The 12,403-nt window shown below is 44.3% G+C and overlaps 1 protein-coding gene across 1 annotated transcript; it reads right to left on the bottom strand.

Moving 5' to 3' along the window:
- Positions 1-7,823: 7,823 nt before the first annotated feature.
- Positions 7,824-11,472, bottom strand: Dkk1 (dickkopf WNT signaling pathway inhibitor 1). Its single transcript, XM_021662038.2, has 4 exons — positions 11,043-11,472; positions 10,657-10,825; positions 9,429-9,569; positions 7,824-9,293 (listed from the first exon to the last, which is right to left on the bottom strand). Exons 1-4 carry the CDS (start codon positions 11,286-11,288, stop codon positions 9,040-9,042), a joined length of 810 nt encoding a protein of 269 aa, XP_021517713.1. The 5' UTR covers positions 11,289-11,472; the 3' UTR covers positions 7,824-9,039.
- Between the last annotated feature and the right edge of the window lie 931 nt (positions 11,473-12,403).

A 12,403-nucleotide genomic window follows, 5' to 3' on the forward strand; every position in this document is an offset into this window, starting at 1 on the left:
CACGTGCATAATGTAGGTCTATTTTTAGCTTTTTGAGGAATGTTCATGCCTGTTCACACAGGGTCTAGGCTAGTGTATATACAAACAGGAAATGGGTGTTTCTTCTGTCTGCACCCTCACTACTGATATATATATATATGTATATATATATATATATATATCTGTGTGTGTATGTATGTATATATTAATGGATTTTAGTGAAACTTTACAATCAGTAACTTTGGGCATTAGATTATTATAAGTTAGCATGTAGTCATTTTAAAGTAACTAATAAATTACATCAAACTTCAGGAATATGGGAAGTGGTTATACTTTGATGGTGGCCCTGTTCTGAACTTCCTTAAGATTTTCTCAAGTCTCTGGGATGGTACAGGTGAAGTTTCTCCAAATGTCTATTCTAGACTTGCACAACCGTGGGGCCCTCGTAAGTTTAGTTTTTGACTGTGGCATGGATATTAGGAACTCAACTAGCCCTTGAATGATTAAAAAGTGGCAAATAGATTGTGTAGCTGCCTCAATCCAGAATGCTCCTGATACTGATTCCCTCGTTGGTATAAGGAAACCTCTTGTTGCCAAGAAAAGGCATGATTACATGGTCCTGGAAACTGTCCTTCATCAAGGGTGAAAGATACCATAACTCCAAACCATAACTCCATCCGCTCATTGCCGTTGTCTGAACGCTGGCACCTGCCATTGCTTCTTAAAGCATATATTGTGCAGGAGGTCATAGAACTTACTGTGTTCTCCAGGGAAACTCCAGTTGATGTTGAACTAGATGTTTGCCGTAGTACCAACACCATGGTAACACGGGTAGAGACCCTACAATATTGGAGACCATTAAGAGATCTGATCTCTGTGAAGCGACTGTCTTCACACTTATCGCAGTCACCGCTCACCTCAGCTGCGTATTTGAGCTCATAGGGGGCACTATAGGTGCTGTTTCTTACAGAAATGTTGGCACTATGCACTTTTATGGCCCATGTGGGTCAGCGGCTTCACTTGAGTTGGTAAGGTCAGGTCAGCCAATTAGACTAAATCGCATGCATTGCACAAATCAGTAGTTCCCAAAATACTTTGTCCAGCAGTGTCCACTAATTGAATTGCTTTCAAACTAGTTACCAAAGCAATAGTTAATATCTTAGAGGCAATATGTCTGCCTCCTATAATGGTTTGCAAGTCAAGAAAGGGTAATTCTGGATGGAATAGAGAGACTGAATGGAGGGGAGCATTGGCACCAATGATTAATTTTCTTCAGCATTACCTTGAAAGGCAATAGGTGATGTGTGCGCTCTGTCTGCTGGTATCCTTTAAGGCACGAGGAGGGATGTCTGTGTTCTTAGGTGCGTAGAGTATAAATTTGAAACATTAGGTGTTTCCTTAGTTCTGGTTTATAATTAGTTTCTGTTTCACCTTTTGTTCACCTCCTGTGAGTCACCCTTGCTGTGTACACAATTGAAGAAAAGAAAACAACAAGAAGGAATGATGTCAGTAGCTAAGGGCAAGTTATCAAATGAAATGTAACTATATGAAAGAAAGAAAAGAAAGAAAGAGAGAAAGAAAAAAAAGACAGAGAAAGAACAAGAAAAGAAAGAAAGAAAGCTTGTTTCCGAGTTTCACTGGTAATAGGCCAGACCCTGAGCATGCTGGGAACACTGGTGCATTTGTTTGTTTTAAATATTTTCTGCAGTGGGTCATTTCAGTGTCAGGACATGAGAGCACTTGGCACTCCTTGATCAAGAAATGATTGAGACTGAAGAAAAAAAAAAAAAAACAAAAAAAAAAAAACCTGTGAAATGTACAGAATCCCATGGTTAAATATGTTCCGTCTTCTTTGCTGTCTCCAGCTTTCTGTTTACGTTAGCTATAAAATTCCAGCTCCTAGCCAGTAAGATGGCAAGCCAAGCTGTCTAAAAGCTTAACCCTCTCCTCAGGAGAAGGGGGAGACTTTTCTCACAGATGAAGCTGTCTGAACTAAAGTCCATGTCCTGCTCCAGCAGTTTTATGTATTCGTGTAACTTGTATTTCCTTTCAATTCATCACAACTTAGAGTTAACAACATAAACGTGGAACCAGGTTCAGAGGGGGAAATGAGGGTGTGAAAACAGAATTGTGACATGTTTTTCTTTGCCCATTTTTCTCTCCCTGTTTTAGATTTTAACATGTTCCGTTTTATTAGAATCTCAGTAAAATCAACATGGCTTCCCCTATGGTGCTTTCTGCATCCCGCCCTTCTTCTAACAAGTGCTCTGGCCATTCTTCTCAGCGGCAGTTATCTGCTTAGCGCTACTGAAAAGTAATGTGCTCAGCAAGTGGAGGACTTTTGTCTTTCTCTTTAATTCGGAGAAAACCTGTGAGAGTTCGCTGGAATGTAACTTATCAGGAAGTTTGTATGGAAAACTCTCCCTTCAGAATGAATAATATCTTACATGATTGACAGAGAACAAAAAGAGATTAAGTAATTCCCATCATTCTACCTTCCATATAGGCCAGGTAGAATTAGACTAGGTAACTGATGTTCCCATAATATCACGTATGCTTTACAACACGCTGCTTTCTAATGTCCACCTGTAAGTTCTGATCATTTCTACCCATTATTTGAATGATTGCATAGTTATAGCGGCATACACACATTACCTACACATTTCTGCTCTGTTGTACCTTTAATCTGTTTATGACTTTTGCGACTCTGCCATTGAAAATAAACTTTTACACGGCTACAGTTATGTTCTTAAGGTAAATTTCTAGAAATCAGATTATTATATGAAAGACCGTTTCGCCTCAAGCATGTGCCACGTTGCTTTTCAGAAAAAGGGGGTCATTGCTTTCCCTACCAGTTGCACTTAGATTTTTCTACCCAGGCCAGATGGAGATGTACATTCTCTGCTTCTTTAAACAGGAATTTATTTAATTTAACATTTAGGATTCTTACAGCCGGACAGACCGTACTGAACACCGTTAGAGTGCTGCATAGCGACCTCCATATTGACACTACCATGCGCGCTTCTGTTACAAGATGACATTTTAAATTACTCTGACATAACAGCGGTGTACAAATAGAACCTTGGATGTGCACAGCAATTAAAGTGCAACCCACAGTTAAGTTATCCTCATGTCGACATACCGAAGCTCGTGGCATCCCCATGCCACTGTCCTGTAAGCTTTCTTGGTTTGTTTGGAACAAAGACACATACACATGCTTTTGGCTGTATGTTACCTTTCTCACACACACTCTCCGTTGTGGGAGACTTTTATAAGCTATACGCTACGTACTTTTTGGACCTGAGTCTTCAAGATCTGATCAACCCTTGGACCATTGGCACACACACCAGTCCACAGTGCAGACCGAACAGGAGATGAGGTCACTGGTGTGAAGGGAACTTGTCCGTAGCCGTCCAAGCACGTGAATCCTCGCAGCACCCTACACAGGTTGGTGCTGTCTTCCTGAGAAGTTGTTCCACGACACAGGTTTACGATGTCTTGTTTGGATGGGAAATGCCCCATAGGCTCACCTGAATGCCTGGGCCCCAGGTGGTAGTGCTGTGTGGAGGAGCTGTGAGCCCTTAAGGAGGTGGGGCATGGCTAGAAGTGGGTCAGTGTGTGTGTAGCCTGACCCCATATCTGGCTCACTCTGATTTCTGAGCAAGTGCCAGCCAGCCTTTGGCTCTCACCACCATGGCTTCCTTACCAGCTGCCACGTCTCCCCTGCCACATGGACTGTCCCCCTGGAGTTGAAAGCCACAACCAAACCTTTGCCCATTAAGTTGTTTTATTCAGAGTATTTTATCATAGTAACAGAAGAGAAAGTAAAACAGATGGTGAACATTTTAACACACCCTAATGCACTTGAGTGATGTGTTTCTTTTGCATTAATGTGACTATCCTAGGTTAGTTAGTGACCTAGTCATTTACAGTTTGGCCACCAAACACAGTAAGCATGAAAAAAAAATAGAAAAAGGAAGGCAATATTCAGAATACTGTGTGTTCATCTGTTTTTCATTTGTTATGAAATGTCTCTATCAAGCTCATGTTTTGAATACGTGATCCCCAGCTGGTGGAACTATTTTGGGAGGCGGAAGAAAGCTACAGTGCAGAATCTAACTGAAGGAAGTGGGCCACTGGGAATGATTCCTGGTGGCACATTATCCTTAACCACTTAACCTTGTCCTATCTCTCTACTTCCTGCCCAACATGATTGATGAATTCGCCCCTCCCCCCACCAGCCAAGCCTGGTAGCAGATACTAATCCCAACACTTAGAAGTCAGGGTCAGAAAGATCTGGAGTTCAAGACTGTTGATGCCACTGTAGGGTATACAAGCCCTCTCTCAAAAAAAGAAAAGCAAAGGATGAAGAAAAAAGGAAATAGATTTCCTTCACAAAGCATCCTTGCTTTGCAATGTTCTGTCCAACTGCTGGAGGGCAAGAAACCGTAAGTCCTGTGAAAGTGATCAGAATAAACAGATCATTTCCTCTCACAGGTCGCTCAGTCAGGCATTCCATCATTGAAGAGACACATCATCATAATCCACTCAAATAACGTATCTTCAACCCCTGTAAGAAGGTGTAACTACAGCACTTTAACAAGGCAAATGGCATATTTTCTGGGGTTTAGGTTTTACTCATAGTTCTCAACACATGGAACAGACAGCCCAAGCCAACATGCTTGGCTTCCATAACAGAGCCTTGCTCAACCACGCACACGTGGCTCAGGTGAGTAGACACGTTAGTACTTCCTCGTTCTTCTGGAATCCATGTGAAACAATTGTGGCAAAACCACCTTTCTCCAGGGACACATGGTGCTTCTTCTTCTTCTTCTTCTTCTTTTTTTTTTTTTTTGATACATTTGGGTCTCTGATCTTACTCGTAGGAAGAAAGAGAGACATCTGTACTGTTTGACATAGTGATTGCTTGAAGAAATCTTCCCCAACCAGTGAAACCCCTCATGGTTAAACCAGATTCTGTCATCTGCTTTTAATTTGAACTTCAGAGCATCACAGATACGTGAAAGGTTTCAATATAAGATTCTTTTAAATATATATATATATTTGCCCATAAGGAGAAAGTTGTAAAATATTGTAGAATGTAATATTGAGTTATGCTTAGCCGTGTTTCATGTCTTTTCCTAAGTTTGGGTTTTTTTTTTTTTTAATGTGGAATTTGCTTAATAATTTACATTAGCGTGGGGCTGGATGCCGCTGCTCTCACAAAGATAACTGCGTAGGAGCTGGAGACACACAGGCGTCGCTCAGTGATGAAGACTATGCTGAGTGTTTGCGAGAGTCTCTTTCCACCACTGCCCACACTGCCCACACTGCCCACACTGCCCACACTGCCCACACTGCCCACCAGGGCTGGGGCTATGGGAACGTGCAGGCATGAAAGATTTTTTATGTAGTTTCTGGATCTCATGCTTACAGAGTGGGTGCTCTTGGCCCTTCAGCCATCTATGTACACTTTCAGACAGTGGATCCTCCTCTTATTCCTGGCATCAGATTAAACTAAGATTATATAGCCCTGAAAACACACCACACACCACACACACACACACACACACACACACACACACACACAAAGTAAGATACAGACTAAACAGGTTACATTTTGGAACATATATGTATATGCAAATATGGGTGTTAGGAAAATTAGTGGAACAAAAGAGGCCATGAATTTCACAGAGCAGGGAGGAGTATAGGGGAGGGTTTGAAGGAGAGGGCAAATAGAATAGACAACTGTTTGTGGAGAAGCGGTGAAAGAGAGGGAACAGGACTGGAGCCTACAATAGATGTTCTCTGAAAGACTCCACCCAGCAAGGGATAGACGCAGATGCTGAAACTCACAGCCAAACTCTTTGGGCAGAGCTGAGAAAGTCTTATGGAAGAATGGGTTGGTGGGAATAGAAGGACCTGGAGGGGAGATGGAGCTCCACAAGAAGACTGACAGGGGCAACAAATTTTGGCCCAGCAGGGGTTGGGGGCTTGCAGAGACTGATGCACCAACCATGGACCATGAATGGAGAGGACCTAGGTTCCCTGCTCAGATGTAGCCCATGGCAGCTCAGTTTCCATGTGGGTCCCTAGTATGGGGAGCAGGGGCTGTTTCTGACATGGACTCTGTTATCTGTTTCTGGATCACTTCCCTATTGTGGTGGTGGGGGGGACTTGCCAGGTCACACAGGAAGAGGATGCAGGCAGTCCTGAGGAGACTTGATAGGCTGGGATCAGATGGAAGGGGAGGAGGGCTCCCCCTTTCTGAGAACTAGGGGAGGGGAATAGAGGGAAGAGATGAAGGAGAGGGCATTGGGATGTAAAGTGAATAAATTAAAAAAAAAATAAAGCTAAAAACATAAAAATATATAAAAAGAAATACTTTAAAAAGAAGAAAAATGTTTTTAAGTCTTTCAGTTGAACATGAAAAAGAGGTGAGAGTCTTGTGGTTTCAGTGTAACCACTTTAATATGAAAGAAGTAAGAGTAAGTTAACCTCCTAGTACAAGAGATTGGTGCCCACTGGAAAATTTTAAAAGCTTGTAACATACCAGACCTCAAGTAGGTAGAAAAAGCATGGCATTCAATTTTCAATTTTGTGTCAAAATGCAATCACTATCCTATAACTCTACTGTGATGTAACAGGGGGATTTTATGTCTTGACACCATATTTATTAAAGTAATAACTCTGGAAACTACTCGGTTGCATTTTGGTGCCTGGTGGAGTAAATCAGAGGATGCCCTATGAATAATGCAACCAACGAAAAGGTTGAGTCACCTCCTTTTTACTATATAGGACAGTAGACAAGATACTCAAAGTGGAGAGATGAAGGTGCAGGGCAGTAGGTAGCCTATGGAAGCATAAATGACAAACTCGCTGGTGAAATGTTCTTATGCAGTCAAATACATTAAGAGTCAAACACCACAAAACATTTGAACCATCTATCATATAAATTCTAGATTCCCTATGATCCTGTTTAGGGCTTTCATAGTCTATAACTTCCCTCTTTATGTTTTATTAATAAGGTAGCAATGGTCTTATTTTTTTTTAATCGTCATATATATGTAGAATTTTTTCTTGGTACTATCCTTCTAAGTTCCCAGCTGGATGGGAAGAAGAGGTTAACTGACCAGTCTCTCTGGCCCCATCCTGAAAGGTCAACAGGAAGGAGACCCTGGTTAATACAGAGAAGGACATCCCCACTCCAGCTGTCCTGCAGAAAGGATCTAGTAACCAGAGTGCATGAAAAATCTGCCTTATTTCCCTCCCAGAAGGCCCTTCTTCGTCCTGTTTCATTAAAAAAAAAAAATCCCATTTCCTTTCTTCTTCTTCTGTGTTATTGAAGTCAGCATTGGAATCATTGCCTGGCATATTAGGCAATGAACACACTTAGGAAAAGATTTCCTCTGGGTGAAGAAGCAGAGACCTGTGGACCAAAGGGACACAACTAGAGACACCCTGCCAGGCCACCTCTCAGCGAGGCAACAGAGTACATGCGCTGTTGCATGACTCCTTTGAAAATTAACCACTTCCGGGAACACAAACACCAATGAATACTCTAGGACATCTTTGCTACTTAAGGAAACGTTGGGACAATCGGTCAGTCACTACTATCCTTTGAATAGTGAACCCAGTGTTTTGTGGTTTTGATGCAGACTTTCAGAATACTACAGAATAAACAAATTAGAAAGCTTATTTTGTCCTTCCCCCAATACAAATGTCAAATTTAGCAAGGAAACATAACAAAATTTAATTTGGGGATTTCTTTTATAAAACCATATATAAATATCTTCCAATCAATGTAATACAGGTGAAGCAAAAATTGAAATGATCGCTTGACAAGGGAAAAAAAAGGAAGCATTTTAGAATTTTTGACTATTTAATAATTATTTTAAAATCAAAGTAATTAAAAAATTTTTTTGTATGCCAGAGTATCTAAAATAGTGTGGATCAATTATTTGGCTTAAACGTACTTGTTCACCATGTTTCTGCACAACTTCATTTTTTTTTCTGCCCATTATTAAGTACTTTGGAATAACTTTCTTGGACATCCCCTCCCTTCCAATAACTATTGGGCATTTAGATAAGTTTTAATTTGTTGGAAACTATTTTTGTTGATGCTATTTTGAAACTGAGCATCACTCAGTATAGCCGAAGTTGGCCTGGATCTCATTTAGGTTGGCTAGTAAATCAACGGGCATTCCTCCTGCCTCAGTCTCCAAAATCCTGGGATTCCAGGATTATAAACCAGTGACACCTGGTAGAGGAGTATTTTTGAAAGTAGTATTATCAGAGTCAAACCCATATTACCACAACCATTCCAGTTTATCAATGTAGAATATATTCTCTTTGAAGTTACTCAAACATAGACAATGTGCCTTATCAGTTTAAAACACCATCCACACATGCACACAACACACACAGAATTCCAAAATGTATCTATGCTTGTGACATTTCATGACTATTACATGTTAAATTTTATTTCAAGGACTGTCACAGCTGAAAGAGAGGAGAGGAGACGGAGGGAGAGAGAGAAAGATAAAGAGAGAGAGAGTGTGTGCCAGAGCCTAAGCAAAGACAGCACACCTCAGGAAATAAACTAGGATCTTCATGTTAAATTTTTGATGCCAAACACTGACTATTCCTTGCATTCTACATTCTAAAAACAAGAGAAGAAAAGTTTACACATTTAGGAATTGTAGGCTGAAATTACTTCAATATAGAATATTTATGAGTTAAGACAATCAATGTGTACAAAAATTTACATGCAAGAGAAGCAAAGACAATGTAGCACCTCTAGAAAAATAATTAAAGGTTTCGCTGCATTTACAGGTAAGTGCCACACTGCGGGTTTACAACACAGTAATTTACTGCAATCACAGGGGAGTTCCATCACGAAACAAAGTCCTTACACTCCAGAGGTTTCGGCAAGTTATTATCGGAATGCTTAACTATACGCTGAAGATTCGTACATCCTTGGGCTTGAGCTGACAAATCATAAAGGATTTTTCGTAGCATATATTAGGTAAAGGAGTCCGTCCCATCAGACCCACTGGCTTAGTGTCTCTGACAGGTGTGGAGCCTGGAAGAATTGCTGGCTTGGTGATGGTCTCTCTGCATCCTGCAGGCCAGCCCTTCCCCACAGTAACAGCGCTGGAATATCTCCAGCCCGTGGGAGCCTTTCCTCCTGTGCTTGGTACACACCTGACCTTCTTTGAGGACAGGTTTACAAATCTTGGACCAGAAGTGTCTTGCACAGCACAGCCCCGTGGCGCAGTCTGATGATCGCAGGCAGACCGAGCCTTCTTGTCCTGTGATGGAGACAGGAGGAACATGACTGTTATGGCTAGGCCTTGTACCTTTTTTCGTTGAGAGAATTCGAAATGCACGCCTGGTACACTAAAAGGGGGGGGGGAGGGGACCGAGTCTTAAGGCCTTTGACCTACCTTTGCTGTGATATATTTTCGAAGCCAGGGTGGTTCTTCGGGAACCGTCCAAGGCGCTGTGGTCATTACCGAAGTTTTCAATGATGCTTTCCTCGATTTCCCCTCGAGGTGAATGGCTGTGGTCAGAAGGCATGCATATTCCTAAGGAAGCGAGAAAGAGTGATTAATCCCCAGGCTGTGGTGTGTTGCTGCTAATAGCCATGACCGGAGCAGTCTATAATGCCCACATCGGCGTGAGACACCTTACCGCCTCTCTGTTCAACAGAACTCCCCAGAGAGACCTGCATCAATGGGTGTACTGTTCAGTCCTCTGCAATACCCCCATATAGCCATTGAAAATGCCTTCCCACTAATTGTGGTGGCGGCAGCAGTGATATTTCTGTCCGTTTTAATATTACCCTTTGGGGTAGGAAAAAGAAATTCAGTCTTAAAAAAAAAAACAACAACACCCAGAAACTTCTCTGCTCTGGATGCTAACTGCGCAATGCAGTTCCAGCTGCCTGGACGACTACGGGTCTCACCCGCCAGTTACTTTGGTGTATAATTTCGATATTACAGAGATCTAGTGAGTGCACTCTGGAATGCTGCCGTGCTCCAGGAGGTTAGCCACCCTGCGAGTTTATTTCTGGAGACTTCTTTGAGACATTAACATTTTGCGGATCTGCGGTCTCTACCCTGAGAGTAATTCTTTGAAGGTAGTTGAGGGTGGAGGGAAGGGGGCGTAGAGCTAGGGATTTAAGTGGCACAGAGATCTCTTCTAAAAGCTGGCCAGCAGAGATTAATCATCCTAGCCCACTGCTGACGACACTTTTAACATCTAGAGACCTTGAGAAAGAAGAGGAGAGCCTGGCAAAGCCTTGGAGAGTCACCTCAAGAAAAAAAAAAAAAAATGGAAGTGGTAATAAAATGCCAAGGCTGGCTCCCTAGGTCTGCCTTTCAGAAGGACCTCTCCCACTTTCTCAGGTGCCTCGAGGCTCCCTGAAGACAATTGTTTGATGGAAGGGTCCACCCTCACTTGGGTGAAGTGTTGTTAGATTATCCAGGGAGGCAGGGGAAGATAAACTTCCAGGGCCTCAAACACAAGCCAGTGAACACGTATTAGGAGAACCCTGGCATGATGAACACGGGTTTGCAGGTGGCGCCTTGTTGGCAGAACCAGAGCATTTCCGTCTGTCTCCTGGGTGCCCGGAGGCAGGTAGTTCCCGTCTAAAAGGAGCCCAGGACTCACCGTTTTTGCAGTAATTCCCGGGGCAGCACATAGCGTGCCGCATGCAGCGCTTCCTGCGCTTTCTGCAAGCCAGGCAGACATGTATGCCTCCAACGGCCGCTGCCCCGCGGCTGGGCCCGGAGCAGTACTCATCAGTGCCGCACTCCTCGTCCTCTGCGCAAGGGTAGGGCTGTGGGAAGGGAGCGGAGTGGTGAGCAACCCGGGCATCCTGGTGCGCACACCTTCAAGGTCCCCGCCTGCCTTTCGAAGGCTCTCCAAGCCCCTAGCCCCCGGTGCAGTGATTCCGAACACTCCCTAAATCTCACACACCCGGGATACTCCGCGTCCTCTTCACCGACACCCCTTCAAGGATCACAACATCCTCCGATCCCGGAGACCCATCTCACCTGGTAGTTGTCAAGCGTCTGGTACTTGTTCCCGCCCTCGTACAGAACTCCCGGAGCCACGCTGACAGCCGAGCCCGGCTGCCCCGCAGCGCCGCCCAGCGGTGGGGGCAGGTTCTTGATGGCGTTGGAGTTGATGATGACCGAGTTCAAGGTGGCGCTTGCTCCGAGCAGTGGGAGGCTGCAAAGCGCCACCGCTGTAAGCCCGACCAGGAGCCGGCCAGCTGCCACCGCGCACACCACCGTCATCTCAGAAGGACGCAGGCGGGAGGGAGTCAGGAAAAGAGAGGTCACGTTTGCACAGCAGCTGCAGAGTCCGGACTGCGGGTCCCCAGCCGGTGGAGTCTCTGCTGCCGGGCGCACAGCTCTGCACCGCCACCGCCACCTCTGGCTGCCTTTATACTCGGGCCCTGAGCCGTCCCAGCCCCTCGGGGAAGACAACAAAGCCAGGATGGGATTTCAAAGCTCTGGGAGGAGCCGGGAGGGGGAGTGTTTGTGTATCGGAAGCAGGGAGGACTTTGACACTCTCCCCCTCGCCCCGCCCTTGCACTATAGTCCTTCTTGTCCAGCTCACCTTAGAGCTCCGGCTATCAGAGCGTTAGAGCCTAGCCTGGACTTTAATTAAAAAAAAAAGGGGGGGGGGGGAGGGAGGGAGGGACGGACCGACCAGCGCTTTGCGAGCGCCAGTGTGGGGTTATTTCTATCTGAAACATTTTTTCGAGTTAAGGGTGATAGAATATAAAACACCACTTTTCTCCCCTTCCCCTTAACGCCTGCCCTCGCTTTCTGTGCACGCAAATAATATTCAGTATTAAACTCAACTCCGGCAGTCGTTCAAAGGCTTTGTGAAAGGCCCAGGTGGCTCCTGTGAGTTGCTGATTAACCCTTTAGGGTTACGATTTGCAAATGAGGTTCTTGTCTTTTAAGTTTGTCTAGTTGCTCCCCACCCCACACACACGCACCAGGAGAAAAATGTGCAAAGACAAGAAAATTTGCACATCAAATGAGGATACCAAGGGAAGAACTAATTCGCTTTTGATGGTGAATTTGGAGGGGGAGGCGAGAGACTGGCGTTTGGAAATTAGATCAGGGGTGGAGGGAAGAGGGAAATAAGCTCCCGATAATCAAACTATTTAATGTGGTTCTTTGAATCTGGTCAGTCCCAGCAGTAGATGAACTTGATTAAGCAGACACGTGAGATCAAAGTGGCCCTGAGCCAGAGCGGACAGGGTCCCCAAGCCCCGGTCAGTCCTCTTTCCCGGGTTCCCGGTTCCCAGCGGTGGGTTAATAGAAGGAGATAAGACCCCGAAGGCTTAGCTCCCGACTTCCTCATTAGTGTTTGTATCGCTGAGCGGGTGAGGGCT

The sequence above is a fragment of the Meriones unguiculatus genome, chromosome 1, assembly GCF_030254825.1.
Source record: "Meriones unguiculatus strain TT.TT164.6M chromosome 1, Bangor_MerUng_6.1, whole genome shotgun sequence".
NCBI lineage: Eukaryota > Metazoa > Chordata > Mammalia > Rodentia > Muridae > Meriones > Meriones unguiculatus.

What these genes read in the sequence shown, in the direction of transcription:
- Dkk1 (XM_021662038.2), bottom strand. Translation starts at nt 11,288, where the DNA reads ATGACGGTGGTGTGCGCGGTGGCAGCTGGCCGGCTCCTGGTCGGGCTT. An exon ending in AGACGCTTGACAACTACCAG is followed by an intron (nt 10,826 to 11,042) that starts GTGAGATGGGTC and finishes CCCTTCCCACAG; the next exon opens with CCCTACCCTTGCGCAGAGGA. An exon ending in GAAAATATATCACAGCAAAG is followed by an intron (nt 9,294 to 9,428) that starts GTAGGTCAAAGG and finishes TCTCCATCACAG; the next exon opens with GACAAGAAGGCTCGGTCTGC.